General features: G+C 40.8%; 1 protein-coding gene across 1 annotated transcript; it reads left to right on the top strand.

The window, feature by feature from the left end:
* Positions 1–10,311: 10,311 nt before the first annotated feature.
* On the top strand, positions 10,312–20,202 carry MYOG (myogenin). The gene is made up of 3 exons (XM_020782376.3): positions 10,312–10,866; positions 15,655–15,736; positions 19,335–20,202. The coding sequence occupies exons 1-3, from the start codon at positions 10,312–10,314 to the stop codon at positions 19,454–19,456; spliced, it is 759 nt and encodes a 252-aa protein (XP_020638035.3). The 3' UTR covers positions 19,457–20,202.
* The last annotated feature ends 1,733 nt before the right edge of the window (positions 20,203–21,935 follow it).

Below are 21,935 nucleotides of genomic sequence, written 5' to 3'. Positions count from 1 at the left end.
GTCAATTTCAGCCTCTTCAGCATCGGTGGTTGGTGCATAAACCTGGATTACTGTGATGTTGAATGGTCTGCCTTGGATTCTTATTGAAATCATTCTATCATTTTTGATATTGTATCCCATTACAGCTTTCCCCACTCTTTTGTTGACTATGAGGGGTTCTTAATTTCTTCTATAGGATTCTTGCCCACAATAGGAGATATGAGAATCATCTGAATTGAATTTGCCCATTCCCATCCATTTTAGTTCACTGATGCCCAGGATGTCAATATTAATTCTTGCCATCTCCTCTTTGACCACATCCAGCTTACCAAGGTTCATAGATCTTACGTTCCGGGTTCCTATGCAGTATTTTTCTTTGCAGCATCAGACTTTCCTTTCACTTCCAGGCGTGTCTACAGCTGAGCATCCATTCGGCTTTGGCCCAACCACTTCATTAGCTCTGGAGCTACTTGTACTTCTCCTCTGCTCTTCCTCAGTAGCATGTTGGACGCTGTCACGTACCCCCAGTGACCCCTGTGTGTTTTGCCTCTCACACAAGTTCACCTTCGGACACAACTTGTTCTTTACCCTTTTATTCGCTGCCACCAGAGGATATTATCCTCACTATATCAATTATGAGTCTCACACTCTTGCTGCCAAACAAAACAAGGTTTATTCAAGGATAAATAAGTCAATCACAGAAGGAAAATCATGGGTGTTCTTTTATCATTCATCCATTAACCGTGCATTTGATTACATGTACGATTGCTCGTATTCATTGGCTTTAATGAAGATCTCAGTATATTCTCTGCCTGTCAATGTACTTCCAATTCCTTTTAACTCTTTAATACTCTCTAACTATCCAGCTGTCCATTATCCTGTCTAAACACTTCACCATCTTTTTCCTAATTCTCTCTCTGTCTCTCTATAACTGCCTCTCTGGCACTCCCAGTTCTCTTGACTCTGCCCCTCCTGTCCTCTCATAGGCTCCTGCACTAGAGCTCTAAAATGATGGACAGGAGTGACGTGTGGGCTTTCCGCCACAGATACCTTCCAACCTGAGGGGCTCATCTTCCAGCGTCATATCTTTTAGCCTTTTGTTTCTGTCTATGGAGTTTTCTTGGCAAAGATACTGGAGTGGCTTGCCAGTTCCTGCTCCAAGTGGATTGCATTTATTCAGAACTCTCCACTATGACTTGTCCATCTTGGGTGTCCCTGCATGGCACAGCCCATAGCTTCTCTGAATTACTCAAGCCCCTTCGCCATGACTAGGCAGCAATCTGTGAAGGGGATACAGATACATACCTATTATACAAGACAACTGTCATGATGCCACAGCTGGTATCCTGCAACCTGGTAATCCTATTAGAGGTGTTGAATACGTAGCATTCTCATATACACTTATATATCGATAAATATATTTAGTGATCACTAATAATTTATCTTAGCATTGAGTTGCCAGAGGGCTTGGCTCTGGGATCTGCTCCAATTTTACCAGTGTTAATCACCCATAGTAGGTTAATGTGCTTAGAAATAGAATTAGGCCAATAAATCCTATGGTGATTATTTTGCTTCTACAATTGAGTTTGCTGCAAGTCTTCTGCTAAGCTGACAGGTATATGAACCAGAAGAAATGTAACATACCTTTTTACATGTGGCCCTGGTTGCCAGATGGGTCATATATAAATCAAATAAATAAAATTTATATATATTTTAAATGACCATGCATTTTTTATTATCTCAGCACTCTCCTGTTGAGAATATATTTAGGTACATTATCTTCCTGGTTGGACAATGTCATCGAACCTACAGGAATGAATTTGACACAACTCCGGGAGGCAGTGGAAGATAGGAGGGCCTGGCGTGCTCTGGTCCATGGGGTCATGAAGAGTCGGACACGACTAAACGACTAAACGATGATGACGCTGACATTATCTTCCAGCTTTTCCTTCTTCCTCAGGACATTCAAAGGTGGAGAAAAAGGTTGCAGCACACATGCTTCCTGTCTGCTTGCTAGCCAGCCAGAATTGGCTTCAGTGGACCCAGAGTTCTGTAACTAGATATATTGTTGGACTTCATCACCCAGAAGTCCCCCAAAGATTGAATTTTGGCCATTGGTTCTGGCCAGTTCACCAAAACCTGGAAACCCCAGTGTGGGAATTAAAGCTTTAGGGACTAGGCGCCAGACAGTATCAAGAATACCTTGCATACAATAATGATGATAAAAATGAAGTCTATTCCCAGTGTTCCAGCACAGAGTAAGCATCAGGGGTTGGCTCCAGTGGAAACTTGCCAAGGGCCCTGTGTCAAGAGGAGCTGGGGTCAACTCCATATTGCCAAATATCTAAAGTCCCTGTATCCTGCTCTCTTTCACTTGCCTGCCAGCAGGACTGTCCCTCCACCCCCTACCCAGTTTCAGAAAACCCTGGGCCTGAGACTCTATGCAGTGTCAGTGCTCACTCCGCAGCTTCCCTGACATTTACTGAGATTCCAAGGCCAAAAACGATAGATCAGAGGGTGGACCTTTTGATGTGATGGGTCAGAGGGAAGCCTTCTTGTTTGTATAACAATTGCAAAGTAATCTGTGTACATTTGCAGGTGCCTGAGAAAGTGAGACAAACCATGGATGTCCTGCTTTATATCCTAAGCCAATATTGTGGAGACAGCACACATATCAACACTTTTGTGCTGAGCCAGTAAGTCCTGGCACTATTTGGGAGTGGGAGAAGATGGGTGCTCAGGCTTTAAAGCCACTCACACGGTGAAGCCAAATGTTCTCCTCCTGCAGCATCACTCGCTTTAAGATTTCTCTCCAAGCCTGGAGTCCAAGGAATGCAAACCAACATCCTAAAACTTCAGATGGTACCTTGAGACCCTATTCTGCATATGGTTAGGGAACATGAACCCAATCTGCAGGAAGGGGCATGAGATACATACTGCAACACAACCTATATGGGACTAACTCTTCTCCCCTCCAAAAATGCAATCACTTGATCTGCACTTACAAGTATGAAGAATGAGTATTTTGTGAAAACTAAAGAAAATAAGTAAAAGCACTGCGATGAAGAGAGGACAAAACGTCTAGTTAGAAATGGAGCTAGTCAGAGAGCTTGTCTAGAGAGATCAAAACAACGACAAAGGAAGAAAGATGGATAGCATGGCCGTCTACCAAAATATTTTAATTGATTTATTATGCACTCTCTGACCAATTGATTATGCTAATATATCTGCATATTATCAACATCCCTAATACAAATACACATTTTTTTAGATGGTGAAGGAAATAAAATACATACAATTGAAAATAAACTGTTGAATGTTGTTTGAAAGAATGGTAGTTCAAGTTCCTTCCTTAGGGACTGAAATAAGGGAGTTTGCAAGTTAAGCTAAGTAAATGTTCACAGAAAACAAGTGAATAAACCTGATCCTGCTTAATTCTCTGATTGAAAACACAGGCACTGCCAGACCTTGTCCAAGTTGCTTTTTTTTGGTACTACATTTCCCAGAATCCCCTGATCAGTTTGGCTAGTGACTACAATGCCAAGAGACTGAGAATCAATGAAATGAAAAAAAAAACAGCTCAGGGATAAGATGCTGGTTCTTGTGGTTTCCTCAAACACTTGTCTTTTTGCAAGGAAGCTCATCTCAGCCCTGTGGCTGATATTCCTCCTTGATGGTGAACTGCCCCCACTAAAGGCCCTGCAGCCGCTCTCTTCCTTTTAACACAAAAATGTCAGCCCATGACAGATTGGAACACGTTCGCCTCTTGCATACACAGTGTCGCCTTTGTGCTGTTACCATCAGTGAACATCCATCATGGTCTAACCTGACAGCCGGCAGCAGAGCCCTAATCCCTCCGGCCAGTTTGGAATTACGCAGTCAGAGAAGCCACCTCCACCCCAGCAGACTCCTCCAGACGCCGAGGAAGAATGAAAGAACCCTCTAGTCCCAATGCAGCACAGGCATCAATGTGCAGGGAAGTCGTTCAGCCCATCTCAGTGAAATCAGTTTCAGGCTATGAATGAATGGCAATCCACTGTGGAGTGGACCAAGGAGGGCCAGAACACACTGGACCTTTACCGATACAGGTGTAGACAAGCAATAGGGGAACACAATGCAGTTGTTTATTAGACACATATACACGAAGGTGCATATGAGCTCCCAATGGTGTAACATGTGAAGCTGGGTGTAACTGAGATCCAGGTTCAAGTTCACCCCACATGAAAGTGTTTCTTGGACTAATTGCTCTTTTTAACCTACCTCACAGGGCTATTGTAAAGATAAAGCAGGGAGAAAGAGTCAGGTACATCATCTCAGGCAAGATATAAATGTAATTAGGTAACTAGTTAATAAACAGCAATACCAAAAAAAATACCAAAAAAATCAGCAAATCCTGCAACAAGCTGAGAAAAAACTCAAAAGGCGATGGTTAATAACATAAAGAAATTGTTTCATGTGGAAGAGTCACAGGATAGTTAGGGATATATCTTCTAATCAACTACATAAAATAAATCCCATGGCACCTTAATAACGAAAAGCAGAAACAGACAAGAAAGAAGCTTCACAATTAGAAGCAGAGCTGCTTTAAGAAATAATTGATTTTTATTATCTTCCAATCAAGATAATTGATTTTTATTATCTTCCAAATGGAGCTTTAAGAGGAGTGTCAGAAGTTGGTTTTGTTTTGTGACTGGTTATTGAGAGGTAAACAGTGGGTTTTCTTTCCATATTGATTGTTCAAAACAAAGCAACTTTGAAGTATGAGTCTCTGGAGTTTTCACTCTTTACTATCCTCTAACTACAAACTGCTGCCTTGTCTGTTTCTGCAGCAAGATATTTCATTGTGTGGGTTCTAACCATAAACTGTTAGGCCTCCATACATTTATTAGCAAACTTCTCTGAGGAGGTTATTCTGAATTCTAGGTGCTGTCACTAAAAGGGTCCTATGTCTTTGGTCCATCTGTTATACATCACAGTGTTTGGCCAGATGTAGAATTAGGGCCGAACTACACATTACGTTAGCCACATAGGTGGTCATAGGCGATTGTCTCAGGCAGTGGAACAATGAGGGAGGATGATTATCATGTCATCCATATTTAGCTATGGATGGCTTCAGTCCATAATTATATTTATGCATCCTGAAAATAATTTTTCCTTCACTGAAACTAAAGTTGAGAGAACTAAAAGTATAGAGCATCACAACTGCTGTTGTAGAACGATGGAGAAAGTATAGCAAATCAGTAACATGGAATCAGTAACATGCCTTGCCCTCAATTCAATGAGAAATTATTTGAAGCCAGCTTTTCCAAACATGGTACCCTTGAAATGTGTTGAACAGAACTCCGATCCCCAGCTAGCTTGGTCATTGGATATGCTCATGCTGAGGGTGATTGGAATTGTAAATCAGCACATCTTTCCCAACTTGGAGACAGCTCATTGAGACAATGTAGAAAGCATCAGGCACTGAAACATGACTCAAGAATTGGGTTTATTAATCTGCATCATTGACCTACTTAAAACTGGGTTACACAGTATATATTAACTTATAAATAAGATTCAGTGTAAGGACTTGTAGTAAGATGGTTGATCAGATCTATGTTTGCTTACTAAAAATCATATGAAATAAAGATTAATAAAATAAATAAATTAAATTAATAATAATAAATGAATGAAATAAAGAAAAGTTTGCTCATTGCTATTCTAGTACTCAACTGACAGGCTAGGATAGAGACCCACACCACCCCCTTATCTTTGGTGGTGGTCCTTTCAGTTAGTCTATGAAGAACATGATTTGGCTGATGAAGAACATGATTTACATATCAGTGGCTCTTTCTTAAATAAGTCTGTAGACGAAAAGCCTGGCTGAGATTCCAGGAAATCTGTCTGTTGCTTTGGGTGAGGTACACAACTTCCTCATGTTGCTATAAGATAAGATAGGCAACTCAAATCCATCTTGAAGCGGTAGGATGGTAGTGCAATAGAATTTGGGTTATATTTCAGACAGGATGAGTCAAAGGAAACTTATTCAGTGGAGGCTGAAGCTGCTTTCAGATTGTAGACAAAATCTAATCACAGCTTCAGGCCAATTATGAGAATTTGAGATTTATATTATTACGGCTTAATGCTTGACTACACATTGTAATACTCCCATTTTGCTTCAGCCTTGGTACACTTGAAATTAAATTAAATTAAACATTTCCAGGCACAAAATGTATAGCAAAGTACAGTTTTTTAGCTGGAAAATGGGGTGGTGGTAGTTAAACATCCACCTGGGGGGGGGGTCATGTGTTATGAATCAATTCTGCTCTTTTAAAAATCATATTAGTCTATGTTGAAGTAAATTGTTTCGTAAATTGTGTTTGCCAAGTTTTGTGTGCCAAGTTCAATGGGTTTTCAACCTCAAGGTACCCTGTAATGTAAAATGTTCCCTTATTTCCTTATATGTTTTTATTTTAGTGTTGCATCACCTAGGCAGCTAACTTATTGGAGGTTTAGCTTCTTGTGCCTCACAAGTCTGTTCAGCTCCCAAATTAAAACCAATGTGCCTCTCATTCTGACAAAGCAAATAAAAATATATTGCAATACATTATTGCTTATTTCCTGTTTATTGCCTCTTTGAAAACTAAATTGTAGTTTGGCACATCAATCTAGCACTATGCCACTTCAACACAATAGCCATACAGAAGGAAAATAATGGTTTTAGTATGTGTTGATTCTTAAAAGGAGAGAGAGAAAAATCAGGACCTGAGGCACCAAAGTGCCAATTAATGTATAAATGCAGTGATTTGAAGTCCCCTGGACTGATACATCACACAGCTTATAAGAAGACTGAATGTAAGGTGTGCCTGTGAGGATGCACACCGTGACACAAAGTCCATGTGATGTTAAACTGACTTCTAAAAACCCAAACCAGCTCTCAATTCATTTCAACGGTGTAGTCACACCCTTAGTTTCAGCAAGCCTTGAGATATGTGCCTGAGATCAGGAGAGTGAAGGTTTCTGTTTTTATTTTAAGAACAAACCAGTTCCACCTCATGCCCAAGCACAGAAAACTGTGGTTTGTCCTAAATAAACCATCAAATTTGATGAGATACCAGTATCAGCATTAGAAACTGGTAGTATATTTTCCTTCCAGAGACATAATTCTTTCAAAGTTCCATGGCTGAGCAAGCAGACATGTAAACGAAGCCTGTATGTACCTACCAATGACCAATCACAAAAAACACAAGGCAGATGAAAACATATTTTGCCTTTTAAGGAGAATTTCTTCTACAGTCTATAGATTAGTTTGACATTTGTTTAAAATTCGAATAAAATTGGGTCTCCAGAACCTGATTTTTTTTAAAAAAAAAGAAACCACAAAACTAACAACAATTAATGGTCATTAGAACAAACTGTAGATCACACATGTGGAATATGGCACAGAATTGTAGTTTGTTCCAAAATGAAAGCACCCTCACCCCTCTTCCTCTTTGTACATGCAAAGGAGGAAATAAAGGACATGAATCCAATGCTTGCTACACCTCATTGGTGGTCATCTAAACCAGGAATGGATGTGAGTCTTCAGCTGTTATTAGACTGATACTCTTAGCATCCTTCACTATTGACTATGCTGGTTAGGACTAAAGTGGGTTGTAGGCCCAAAATTTTGGAAAAGTTGCATCAGAGAAGTCTTGATCTAAACCATGGTGGTCAGAACTGGCCTTGAGAGTAGCAAAGCTCAATGCATTACAGATACATTCTCAAACCACAGATATTTGCGCCCTGTTTAAAATTAAACATAAACTCCTAGTCTTGACTGGCAGTTCAGTTATGAACTTCCAAAAAAGTCCCAGACTTCCCTGATGAATCATAGACTAGTTTGACTTCTAACCGTGCATGGGCAGACTTGAAACATGCCAGATATCTGCCTCAAGTCCCACCCATTGAGCTTGTGGGCTGAGAAATGCAAGTAAAATAGAAAGTCCCTCCCCATTAGGCAGGGGATTTTGAAAGAGAAAATATCACCACATTTTTTTGATGACATTCTTTCCATTGACCAGTCCCTTGGCTGGTATTTGGCCCGGGGGAAGGCTGTACTGAAATGGGTTGAATATAGGTAGACTCTTAAATGCTTGTCCTCTGTACATTGACACAGACACAAGTCCTACTGAGTTCAGCTAGAGTTGTTCCCCAGTAATTATGCTTAGGCATGTATGCAGCCTCAGCCTTCCAAAAGTAGAATGACATAGGCAGAAATTGAAAAAGAAAACTTTTATTGGCATATGGTGTAATGATGAAAAACATTGGATTTAGATAGATGAGACCTGGATTGAAATATCTGATCAGCCATCAAACTCTCTGGGAGGTTTGGGACATGTCGTCTTGCACTAGTCTGGAACGAAGGAAGGAAGGAAGGAAGGAAGGAAGGAAGGAAGGAAGGAAGGAAGGAAGGAAGGAAGGAAGGAAGGAAGGAAGGAAGGAAGGAAGGAAGGAAGGAAGGAAGGAAGGAAGGAAGGAAGGAAGGAAGAAAGAAAGAAAGAAAGAAAGAAAGAAAGAAAGAAAGAAAGAAAGAAAGAAAGAAAGAAAGAAAGAAAGAAAGAAAGAAAGAAAGAAAGAAAGAAAGAAAGTAATGGCATGTATGATGATGATTAGAACTGTGGAGCTGGAAGGGACCCCAAGGAGCATCAAGTCCAGCCTCAGTCAAGGAAGCACAGTGGGGAATCGAACTCCCATCCAGATATCAAAATCACTGAGCTATCTAGCAGTTAGATTTAGCTTGTACACAGATGCTTGCTAAAGTATGTGTGTATACCAAACTCATCAGTTTCTTATATATTCGCGAAGGCTTTCACGGCCGGGATCTAATGGTTGTTCTGGGTTTTTCGGGCTCTTTGGCCGTGTTCTGAAGGTTGTTCTTCCTGACGTTTCGCCAGTTTCTCTGGCCGGCATCTTCAGATGACAGCAACCTGTACTCTGGTGTAGTTGGCTTGGGAGTGCAGTATTTATGGCTGTGAGATAGGCTTTTGTCTTTTCCTGTAGATGGATGATTAGTGTGTATTGTTGTGGGTGTATTGTTGTGCTAAGGGGAAGAGATTATCTGTTCCTGTGGTTGATGGGTGTCATCACTTTCTTGCTTTATACTTCTTATGCCCCTCTCTTTCAAGAGGATGTTAGGGTAGTTTGCATGGATAGTTTAAGCATTCAAGGCTAAGCACAGCATTTCTGGAAACAAAGACCAATCTGATAACATGGGCAGATCAGAATTTGGGGACTTTACTGTTTTGACAGTCTTGGAAACCCCCAATTCCGGGGAGGAAAGCACCTTTTCTGAGCTTTGGGATTGCTCCTTGGTGAGTTGTGGCAGACCAGTGACAACCAGGAAAAAGTACCTTTTGTGGCCATCTTCAGCACCTTCCATCTGCCACTGGTTTGGCTGACTGAGCTCCTAAAGATTTGCCACTGGACAGTCAGACATTGACTTGGCAGAAACAAAGCATTGCCCAGAATTCTTTCTGGCAGCACCATGTACTGTGGAGCTAACTGAGAAATCGGTCCATGTGATCTTCTAGAGGCAGCAAGGACCACCAAAAATCAAGGATAAGGAGCATCAAAATATGAAAGTGGAAGTGGTTGGAAGTCTATGTCCAATTTTGAAAACTTGTTTGGGTGTGCACCAACCAATGGCGCAGGGGGACTGTGACCTATTGAAAAAAATGAACTGTAGCCCCTGGATGCTTCCAGGAGCAGCAAGGCAAGTGTTCTTGTTGGGTAAGCAGTTTTCTTGACAGGGAGACTGGTGTGCACTTTGACAATCCCAGGTCTACAGAGAGGTGGCAACCCAAATCATGCCACCTCAGTCATAGTGGAACCTGAGGTGTTTAGAAGGTGCAGCAGCTTTTCCTTCCAACTGAACCCTTACACCGGCCTTTGTTGCTCCTTTCCTTTCTGGCAGGGCTGGGGGGCCTTGGGCTGCTGGTAAGGAGCAGTAACTGAAAGGAGCAGATGAGAGAGGAATGCCGCATAGAGCTGCCAAGCTCAGAGAGACGGCTGATCATCAATATCAGTGTAGGAGAGCAAGTGAAAATAAATCCAATGAGGCTGTTGTGTGAGAGGCGGCTGGGCTACTCTGGAGCACATGCCAGCTCCACCATCCATTCTCCCCCTCCTCCCCCCCAGCCACCCCCCACTTCAGCCATAGCATTGCCCCAAGCAGCAGCCTAATCCCCACAGGGAGAGTACATGAAATCAGATGGACAAGTTTTGATGTGAAGCAGCAGCTTAGGGCAAGCTCAGGTTTCCTGGAGGTTTGCTATATTTATCTCTGTGATTTAATGCCCGCACGGGGTTTAAATGCCACCAAGCAGTTGGTGTGAGGGGCCGGAGTTTCACTCCCCAGCGCAGGCTCTGCCTTGCCAGACGCTCACCATGGAACTCCTAGAGACCAACCCATACTTTTTCACAGACCAACGTTTTTATGATGGGGAAAACTACTTGAGCCCTCGCTTACATGGCTATGAGCAGACGGCCTACCAAGATCGAGCAGCCATGACCCTATGCCCGGAGGGAAGGCCTGGCATAGAGGAGAAGGCGTCCGCCCTGCCTGACCACAGTCCTGGACAGTGCCTGCCTTGGGCATGCAAAGTATGCAAGAGGAAAAGTGTCTCCATTGACAGACGCCGTGCAGCTACCCTGAGGGAAAAGCGACGGCTGAAGAAAGTCAATGAAGCTTTCGAAGCTCTGAAACGAAGCACCTTACTGAACCCAAACCAACGGCTCCCCAAGGTGGAAATCCTGCGCAGCGCCATCCAATATATTGAACGCTTACAAGCTCTGCTCAGTACTCTTAACCAACAAGAGCGGGACCAGCGGGAACTGCGTTATTGTAACACCAGTACCCAGCCAGTGGTAAGTGCCAGGGGATGATGGGTACAAGCCATCAGTAAATGTCAGCGTTGCTTCAGAACACACACATCAAGTGATTTATAGGAGCCATTAGCTACTGCTCCAGCTACTGCAGTAAAGGCATTCCAGATAACCTGGCATGAGAAGAGGGGATTCCTTCAGTTCTGAGGATGCCTGAATGTTGCAATGCGAGTTTTAAATGCCTTCTGTAGCTTGCATATTAGCTTGCTTCATTTTGTGATTAGTCATTAGGAGATAAGCAGAAGCTGTGTTTGCAGATATGATTACTCATTCATGAAATGCTGATTCATTCATACTATGGGATGTCGCCTTTTAATGACAGCTATCTGTAATGTATAGTTTGGACTGAAATGACTAGCGTTGTCCATAGGCTTCATACTCCAAAGTTCCAGTTTGACAGTGGACACCTTCTTTTCAAGGTTTAACAGTGGTTACTAAATCATATCCAGTGTAGTGTAGTGGATAGAGTGATGGAGTGGGACTCTGGAGACCAGGGTTCAAATCCCCACTTGGCCATTGAAACTCACTGTGGGAGTGAAACTGGTAAAACAACTCCTTAAATATCTAATTTACCTTGCGAGCCCTAATAGGGTTGCTATAAGTTGGTTCTGACTTAATGGTATATGACTAACTAACCAACTACCCCATCGTACCTGTTTTAGATTTTTTTCCCCCAGACAAATTGCCCTTCAGAAACAAGTACAATAGTCAAAGAATATAGGAACTTTCATTCTAATAATCTTGGAGGCACCAGTTTATGGTAAATTGGGGCATACATATCCCACTGTATTCTGACCATTTATGCAGCTGAAGGCAAATTGTCAAGTCAACGACTCAAATACAATATGGAATAGAGGGCTGTATCCTATCTACCTAAACTTATCACAAAAAGACAGAAAATTATTCGAGTATAAAGGTGCTATAAAAGTTGCCATACAGTCTTCACATTCCCAGCAGACAAAGCTAATAGATCACCATGCAGAACATGTTTCATTTGAGTTTCTCCACCAATACAGGTGTGATTATGCATGTGATTATGAGGTGGCTCTCGTTTAAATTAACTGAGCATATGGAGAACATTTGCTATTTTTAAAAAAGTGTGGCAAAGCCTGATAAACTGCTCAATTAAGAACTTTGCAATAGATGCTTTCAATATCTACAGATGCATGCTGTATCAACTATACAAAGTACATCAAGGTTTTTCAAAATGGGCAGGAATAGCAGGGCACTGATTGGCACAATCCTTATAACCCAAGTGACCAGTAGATGGAATTTTGTTCAACAGATGGCACTTTAGAAGCAGGTTCCAGCACATGTGCCAACAAGGAAGGACTTGTGAACTGGACACCTGTTGAGTTCACATGGGTTACTGGATGTCTCCATTTAGAGAGGCACAAGGGCATTTGGGTACAAAGCCAGACTTTCATTGCTAAGGGACAGAAGATTTAATAAAAGATGGAGAAATGTGTGAAAAGCATTCTTGGTTTCCTCTCTTGCTCTGTGGAACGACTTGCCTAGCAGCTTTTGAGACTTGCCCTTGAAGACCATTCTGAGATGAGAACATCTTGCAATATACTAGCCGAAATCCTGTTGCTTAGCATAGTAAATCACACTAGAGTAGGCCCATTGAGTCAATGGAGATTTAGTGAGTCAATTCCTCCGTAAAGTCCATTGATTCAAACAAGCATACCCTGCAGTATGCAAAAGTCACAGTTAGAGCTGGCTCATTTAAATCAATGGAACTTATAGAAGAGTTCACTCATCAAATCCTCACTGATTCAATGGGCCTACTTTAGTGTGATTTACTACACTAAGCACCAGGATTCTGGCCATTGTTATTTTACTGTCATAAAAACGTAAGTGCCACTGTGAGAAGGAGGATAAGAATCAGGAAAACGGATGTCTATAGAATAGTTCTCACAGCCTTAAGTAAACATTTGCTGTTTTCTAAAATTAAAATATAATATTCAGGACAGGCAGTAGCCTATTTCACCCCTCTTCATTTTCATTGCCTGGAGAAGGAACAAGTGTTTTGATGTTTAGATCAGTTTTGGAAGGGTAGCAATTTGTAAAGATTTCCATGATACTGAGTCTTTGGTAAATGTTAGACTGAACATCAGACTGAAGCCTTTTATTTTTAATAGTGAGCTCCATGTTTCCTACATTTTGTATGATCAGACATTAGCAAGAGAAGCATTCAGCTACTGTGGGTGCATCGTGGTTGCACTTCTGTCTATAACAATGGAGAGAGTAATTGCAGTTCATTCTTGAGAAAGTCTCACAAATAATATGCCCACTTCTGATCAGCAAAAGAGTAGAAGATAGCAGAAGAATCTCAGGTCTCAAGAGGTTGTTGAGTGGCATAGCTGTTGGCAATAACACACTCCCTTGCTCTTGTTGTACATCTGGGTGTGCATTCAAGTGTCCTAGACTTAGGTCTAACATTCATGAGAACGCTGCAGATTACAACTAGGAATGAAAGCCTTGCTTGTCTTCTGAGTTGCCGCTGTTATGGATTTAATAAAGCAGTAACATCTTGAAAGGGGTCCTAACAAATGAAAGCACACATTAAAACAACTAACTTTGTGTGCTTTGTGGTGGTACCACAGGTACCAAATCAATATAGAACACCTGTGAATTAAACTGAACAGAGATACATTTGCTAAACTCATGCTTCACTATCCAGGTTTAAGATCATGTGCTTTAGCCTCTCAAAGGCCAGTTGTATTAGTTGGTTGCAGCAAAAGCAAGGAGTCCTCTGTCATCTTAAAGATGAATACATTTATTCTCAGACGACCTTGCATGCTATAATAAATTTGCCTTTCGCGTGTCACAGGATTGTTTGTTCTGTTTTTATCTTTTGTTTTAAGAGTGTCAACCTGTAATTCCTGACATCGTATGTGTGGCAACCCCAGACCTACTGGAGTATGCCACCATGTAGTTATGCTGCCACCAACCATTCCCTATAAGGAGTCACACAGACCAGGAATGGATTTGAATAAATAAAAGAACAAGGTTTATTGAAATAACAAACAGGGTACATAAAAGAATCAGGTAAATAGGATAATGTAACGTGGCATAACCCCAAACATACACATATAACAGATTGGTTCCCACAGAACCCTTTAAGGTAACGCACAGACCCTGAACCTATCAGTTCTGGCTACCTAAATAGAAACCTGAACCTATCAGGTATGTACTAACTGACACACAGTAGTACTCAGTCTGACACCCAGACTCCAACTCCTCACTCTCCACATATATATACAGTACAGCTCCTCCCCCCTGATGTCCCGCCTTCCACTCCCCATAGGATGGAACTTTCCCTCCAAACCCATGACAGACAGGTACCATCAGTGCTGTATGTGACAGTATGCCTCCTCATTTTCAGTTGAACCACTGTCACCACTCTACCAAGAGCTGTATGGCTTATCTCTACATAATGAGTCCAAGCCCAGTTCAGGCTGGCTCTGTGCAGGAAGCAATTGCATCATGTATTCAAGCACCTAGCACCCGTCATCGACCTCTCCCAGATTATTCAGGGTTTCAGGCCATAATCTCTCTGTTCCAGGGATGTTGGACAATCTCTTGGTCCAAGTCCCAAGTCCAAGTCTGAGTCTTTGGTACCAAGTCCCAGGTCTGAGTCCCTATGAAAAACAACCTTTTTTTCCTCAGAAAAAAGATAGAGAGGGGTGAGTGGGTTGCAAATCATGAGTCAAATCTGAGTCATTGAAGAAGAAGAAAAACACGAGTTGAGTCTGAGTTGAGTCACTGATGTGACTTAAGTCCAACTTGACAGTGTGTCCTGCAGTTCAAGTCCCCATCCTTGGTCTGTTCCCTTCTGAACAAAGAAAGGCAAACTGTGTTATGGTAGAAGATCAGGAACTACTCTTACTCTGTTCCAATGGCATCGCTTCCAGGCACACAAACCAAGGCACAAGACCTTAGCTTGTATGAGTCTGACCACTGAAATTCCAGATCAGTTATCTCCTTAGTATGACTTCTGGCCCTTTACACTGTTTTTTTTTTTTTTTTTTAAGAGCCAGGTTAACGTAGCGGATAAAGTGTGGCAGCTTGGAGCCCTGAATTTGAATCTTTGCTCATTGGGTGGGTGTGTTTCTGTGACACTTATGAAATCACCCCTTAAGTATCTCACCTGTTTTGGAAACTCTACAAGGGCCACCATAAAACAGGATCCTCTTTGTAGCATATAACACACAGTGCCTCTGGGAGTTGATTTCAGTATTTTAGTTAATGGTTGTCTGAAATACCCAACAGATAAGAAGCCATGCCCCAAAGGTAATATTTTTCAAACATAAAAAAAAATGGATAGAGAGGAGGAAAGAGATTAACACTGCCCTACTTTCCTGAGCACACTTGCTTTTGTCAGCTTTTGGAAGCTAACCTAGTTAATACATCGAATATTCTGAATGCCAGGGATCTGTAAGTGGGGCTGGGAAAAGAATCCTCCCTGCATCTTGGAGAGTCATTGCTGCCAGTCCAGGTTGACACCATTGCGCTAAATGGAGTAGCACTCTGACGCATTATAAGTACAATTTGCTTTACCTGATGAAGTAGAGAACATAAGGACATAATCCAGGTGTGGAATTGACCAGATAGGCGGGTATAAAATAAATAAATAAATAAATAAATAAATAAATAAATAAATAAATAAATGAATGAATGAATGAATGAATGAATGAATGAATGAATGAATGAATGAATGAACCTTAACCAAATTTTAAAGGCCCCTTTGTTTTTTTATTTCAGGTGGCTAGTGACCATGGACAGAGCAGCACCTCATGCAGTCCAGAGTGGAGCACCCAGTTGGAATTCAGCACTCATTCTGGAGGTAAGCAGAATGCATGGCCCTCTGAGAACAAAACTCTTGCTTTCCTTTTGTGGTGAAGCTTGGCCACATAACCTATCAGCCTTATCGCACCCAAGAGCCCCTTCTTGGTTCTTCAGCTCTCTTCTGCCTTGCAAGGAAACATGTTTCAGATGCTAGTTTCCACAGGATTTAAAGTCAGTAGTGGTGGATGTGGGAATGTCTTGAGTTTTGTGACAAACCTGGTGAAAACTGAACAGAACTCTGGAAAGTCACTGCTAGCCAAGAACTGTGATAATAAATCCTCTTGTCCTTTTCAAGTGTCGATCAAAAAAGAGGCAACCCCAAATTGTGAGTAACTTAAAAGATCTTTCCAAGGATGAGAACTGCACAAAAAGCTCCCTGAAGAGCAACTAAACATCTTCATTAGAATAATTTGGATTCTAAAAGTATGCCAAAATGATCTTCGTTTTCTTTTCAAGTGAGATGTTTTACATAATCTAGTTTACTTTTGGGAAATTTAAATAAAAATGATCACTTCACTAGTCAAACTAGAAAATAGTGCAACAGGAACCTCCAAGTAAGTTACAGCATACTGATCTTAGTGATTAGGTCACTAGGTCCCAGGTATAATTTACACCATTATTATTAAAAAGGTTACCTCTTAGAGAGGTCCCAAGCTCTATGACACTTGCTACCATTTCTCCTTTCGGATCTGGCTGTTTGGTTCAAAATGAAGGCACTTCTACTCCATAGACTGCCTACCAGTATGGCCATGTGCCCCACTTTACAAATGACAGTCCTCTGTCCAAAGGTGTCTTCTATTTGAAGAGAGAGAGGAAGAAACTTCAGTGTTAAAAACCTGTTGTAGGCCACGGTGCCCCAGCTTTGGAATGCTGTTTCCTACTGCTGAGTGATAGTTTTTCAGAAGCGGGTATGAAGAACCTTTTTATTTGGCCAGACTTTTTATTGTGTTGAGTTTTTATCAAATTTTTGCCTTCAGCAATTTGCTCTTAAATAATGTACGTTACTTTGAGAAGCTTTGTCTGGGAACAGCACATACAATTGTATATACTGATAGAAGTGTAAGGACTTCCATTTTCCAATGGGATTTAACCTTTCTATTGTGTTTCCCACTGAGTCTTGTGTTCTCCTGATGTGACTCAGTTTAGTCATATTAGCTTCTGATGAGATTTAAACTTGATTTGATCTAGAACCCACTGATTTGTCCTTCTGACAGTCTTTGGTATCCAGAAAGCTGTTCTCCAATATTGTATTTCAAATGAATTAAATTTTGCTAGTCAGTGTTCTTCATTTTCACCCAGACTATCAAAACAGAGATTTAGTCTTGCTTCCCAGTGACACATTCTTATTCCTAAGGAGCTTGCCCTTCCAAGTGTCAGGTCTTCTAATTTATTTGCTGCAGTCTCCATTTTGATCGATGTTTAAAGTTTAAACCAAAGTATAGATGTAATTTTTTTAAAGAATTCACTATCCTTCACTATTAACCTTAAAGTGATGTGATCCTTCTGTAGTTCCAAAGTTTAAAATTTTAATGTTTTAACTGTAATTCTGCTTTTGCCCTTTCTTCTTTCACCTTTATCCACATTTCCTTGATTGTATATAAATAGATCATACCAAGATTTCACAGTGACATCTATGCTAAGTCTAGTCGAGTACATCCTTCCACAGTTTCAAATAAGATTGCAGAGCTCAGCTCAAATCATGCAGGAATTGGAGAAGAATTCTCTACCAACTTCTATTTTCCTTATTCCTGCCCACACAGTAATTGTTCTTTGCCTCCGGCCCAATGCTCTCTGTTTCTCCCCTCTAGTCTTTCGTTTTTTCTCCCTGGTTTTCTTTTACCCAGTGGTTATTCAAGCTTCTCTTCTGATCATCCTGCTCACAGACAGCAAAACTGTTGATCTTTACTTTCTGAGGAGATCATGGGCATGAAAAGGGAAGCAGCAGTTTCAACAATGCCTCGGGGCCCCTGTAGAGCACCCCATAAGCCTTTGGAGAAATGAGTATACAAGGCTTTAGTGTAGATTCCTTCGTTCCTGGTTTGTGAGGTGTGCCATTTAGTGATGGTACTGCAGGCTACAGGAAGATTTAAACTAACCATGGTAACAACACTTAATCAATTTTGAAATAGCATAATGCTTGAGGGGGCATGCTGATAGGTAGACTTAATGTGCATGCCAAGTTAGATGGATTTCATACTTTGGGAAATGCTGCAGTAATAGATTGACTTGTCCTTTTTAGTATAGATGCTAATGAGTATGTGGAATAAAATATAAAGGCTTTCACAGTATAAACTATCTGATAACAAGCAGCATTCTTACGTTAGATCCTATGGGTATAATAAATCTATGACTGCTAAAAGCAAGGCCTTTTAGCTGTTGGGTGTTATTTAATATTAAAAGGGGTGATCTCTTAGGGAGCAAACACTAGGCTGGATTTCAGTGAGATATGGACCATGACTTTGATTCTCACCGAATACTTCCCCACCTCAGCCAACTCTACTTCCACAGTAACTGGATTCTGATACCATCATTCATTCATTCATTCATTCATTCATTCATTCATTCATTCATTTTTATTTTATTTTATTTAACTTATATGCCCCCCACACTACCCAACACTACCCTGGGTGGCTTACAGCAATTTATAGTGTCACCAACTTTTCAAACCTTGATAGAAGGGTAGGAAGAGGCAGGGAAATTATAACCTTATGTGCTATACTTACTTAACTTCCCAAAAAGGAGATTGCAGGTTTGAAAAGTTACATTGAAGTGTGACCCAAATGGACTATCCCATTGTTCTCCTTGTCTGAAGATAGAAATACTGTATGAGAAATACTCACTAAATTTCTCTTATTAGTTTAGCCTCTCACGGGACAATTTGACAAAGGCGTTTCAAGCCTCACAAAATTCCTTGCCTACAGTGGGAGAACAAGATAAGGAGCTTCCACCCTGCCCTGTCAAGATTCCTGCAATTTGCATAAAATGCAAATTTTGCACAAAACTCTGCACAAAGCTAGTGCATTTTCCTTTTAAGCAGCAAACTGTATGCCCACATACCTGTGCGCACCAGAAAACAAGAACAGATTGTGTTGTTTAAAAAGATGCAAATAGTTCACCTGATGCTTTTAAGTCCATGAACAAAGCTACTTCGCATTATTTGCACAAAAATACTTCTTTCAGATGTGAGAACTCCTGAGACCAGTATAATCTTTTCTCACAGATAAAAATTGTGGTTTCTTATTCTTGAGAATAAGATTGAGACAAGTGAGAATTTGTATCTTGAACTGAAAAGCTGGGGATGGATAATTGGTTCCATATCCCTTGAGGTATAACCTGATAATCATGAATTGTATCAGATGGGTTTTGAACTTTTCTGTGTCTTTCCCAGTCCCAAGGTTTGCAATATCCAGGGCCAGTTAAAGATTCTGAAGAACTAAAAGGCTCACTTTTCAAAGAATATTTGGTGACACAATGAAGGCATTATTTCACACAGATTTTTTAAAAATATTATTTTACTGATGGACCACATGGTTGTTACTTGTGATGAGTTCTCAGAGAAAACTATCTGCCTAAAGTCACTCTTTTGTTCTCCACAGATCATCTGCTGAGTGATGATTCTTCTGAAGACCGCAACCTTCACTCACTGTCTTCCATTGTGGACAGTATTGCTGTTGAGGATGTGTCTGCTGTGTTCCAAGAAGAGAGAGCTCAGAACTGAGGGTGCAGAAAATGATGTACATCTCTCCAACAGCTTGTAGGTTGAAGACACATATTAGGACTTTACACTTTGGAGAACCTGCTACCCTCACTAATACCGGATGATATTCCAAAAGGGTAATGTTCTCCTTCCCAGTTAACATTGGATGATGTTTTATTTCCCAAGCCAGTCATAGACTTTAATCAGTGAAGCCACCTACCTAATTCCGTATGTCTGAAAACTGGTTCTACTCCTCCTCACATCTTTCTAAACCAGCATCAAGATAATGAAATACCTAATTATTATTTAAATACCTTCCTGGTTTCCAGAAATGTAGAGTATTATAATTTTTTTTACAAATGTAAGACTCTTATCTGTCCAAGAAATCAGGGAGATTTGGCTGACTGCAAGTATGTCAAAATATTATTGGGAATGCTAATTAAGGGTGAGAGAAGTGACACCACTTCTGCATGTTAAGGAAAGATTCCAGTGTGGCTTTCTGTTTTCTTCCCACATTTTTAGAAGTTTTGTGTCTTTTGGGGGCCAATGGTTCTTATTGTTGTGGGTGTGTATAAGTGTGTGCATTTTTTTTAAAAAAAATAGAAGCTATCTGACCAACTTCACATGGCAGTTTGCTATTTCCAGGCATAGAGGCCATATAAAATGCTGCCATTAAAGTCTTTTCTACTGTGTGGGGTTGCCATTTTTTTTATTTTTGCTAACTTATTGTGAGTTTTTTTAAAATAAAGTTTTGTTGTTTGAATTTATTTTAAGGAGGTGTTGAGAGTTATTTTGTTTTTTCTAGTAAGTGCTGACTTTGACTTGCCCCGAAAAACAGTCTTAATACTCAAAACACATTGAATATGAATTGCCTTCTGTGCTCACTATTTTCAGGTCACAGCCACTCCTCCTCATTCTATTGTTTCAGTTGTAGCCACTGCCAAAATATATACAAGGTCATACTTGTGTGCCATAAAAGTAAACATTTTTAAAAGCCCAGTGTATCTGCCACCCACAAAAATAGCAGCCTGCTTCACCTCTTACCTCTGTTCATGCAGCTCCTGTACGGTTAGGCAATTTGTTCTACCTCAGCAGAGTACTAAAGGGAGTTATGGGTTTCACACATAAAATTGCTCACCCTTAGATTAGCCTACTTCTTGCATCAGATAAGTCTACTCTTCAGTTTCCTGAAGAAGCCAAACTAATACTGTAATGGTTGTTGTGGGTTTTTCGGGCTCTTTGGCCGTGTTCTGAAGGTTGTTCTTCCTAACGTTTCACCAGTCCCTGTGGCCGGCATCTTCAGAGGACAGCAGTGCTGTCCTCTGAAGATGCCATCCACAGAGACTGGCGAAACGTTAGGAAGAACAACCTTCAGAACACAGCCAAACAGCCCGAAAAACCCACAACAACCATTAGATCCCAGCCATGAAAGCCTTTGCGAATACAATACTGTAATGACCGAAGACTTTTCCTCTCATGTTCTTAAGCAAGGGATGAGCGATCTCAGTGAGATTAAAAGCCTTTTTTCAGATTTGTGAGATAATCACTAGGCCACTGGCATGAGGAAAAGCCAGTGTGTATAGAAGGTACCCTCAAAACAATTCTTTATGCAGAAGCAAAGGTAGCTGCAATTCTTATTCATAACACATTCTACAAACACATCTTTTCTGAGCATATCAGGTATCGCATGGCTGAGAGAATTTCTTGGAAATCCATGTAAAATCAACAATATGCAATTTGAGAAAACTGGTAAAAGAAACCTATGTATCTGAAATCCTAAAATGCTCTGTGGAGTGATGCCCTTGATGCCCTTCAATTGCTTTTGTTTGTAAGATATGCCCTCTTTACTGGTAGAATAGTTGGTGACTGAAGGTGCACTCTTGTGGCAGAGCTTAAGAACTTATTAGTTTGGGAAGATACCTTTTACTGAGTCAGACCCCTGGGCCATCCAGTCCAGTGTTGCCAATTCTGACTGGCAGTACTTCTCCAGGGTTTCAGACAAGATTCTTTCTTGGAGAATCCTGGTATTTCCTGGTGTTCTCCCATCTAAGTCCTAATGACATCCAACCCTGCCTAGTTCCCAAAATCAGTCACAATAATTATGTTCATGTGCAGTTTGGTGATTACATAATGTAATGCATCAGGTAATCATACATACTGTATATTAACTCCTGCCATTCACCAGGGAAAACAGCCCCTTATTGGCATGTATTATTCTGAAAGGTGAGCGGGATAACTTTTGTGTTTCTATGTTGTACTACTTCTCAGTCGTAAAGTAATGAGACTGAGCTAAAATCCTGAAGGAATTGAATGGTTGATGGACTCATGAATCATCATTTACAGGCCAGATCTAAATCTTCTGCTATTAGTTGCAACAGGCATTAGAACCGTATTCTGTCAGAAAGATATCCTAAATTGTGATCATGTGGCTCAAAGCTAGTTGTGATCATGCAAAAACAGTAATGTATTAATGCAGAGGAGAATTATGAACCAACCAACC

This window comes from Pogona vitticeps, chromosome 4 (assembly GCF_051106095.1).
Source record: "Pogona vitticeps strain Pit_001003342236 chromosome 4, PviZW2.1, whole genome shotgun sequence".
NCBI classification, from domain to species: Eukaryota; Metazoa; Chordata; class Lepidosauria; order Squamata; family Agamidae; genus Pogona; species Pogona vitticeps.
The sequence above is the reverse complement of the archived record's forward strand: the minus strand, read 5'-3'. Positions and strand labels throughout refer to the sequence as shown.

Bases quoted from the DNA above. Each gene is read 5' to 3' on its own strand.
- MYOG (XM_020782376.3), top strand. From the start codon at position 10,312: ATGCCACCAAGCAGTTGGTGTGAGGGGCCGGAGTTTCACTCCCCAGCG. The intron at 10,867-15,654 runs GTAAGTGCCAGG...TTTTTATTTCAG, and splicing joins ACACCAGTACCCAGCCAGTG to GTGGCTAGTGACCATGGACA. The intron at 15,737-19,334 runs GTAAGCAGAATG...TGTTCTCCACAG, and splicing joins ATTCAGCACTCATTCTGGAG to ATCATCTGCTGAGTGATGAT.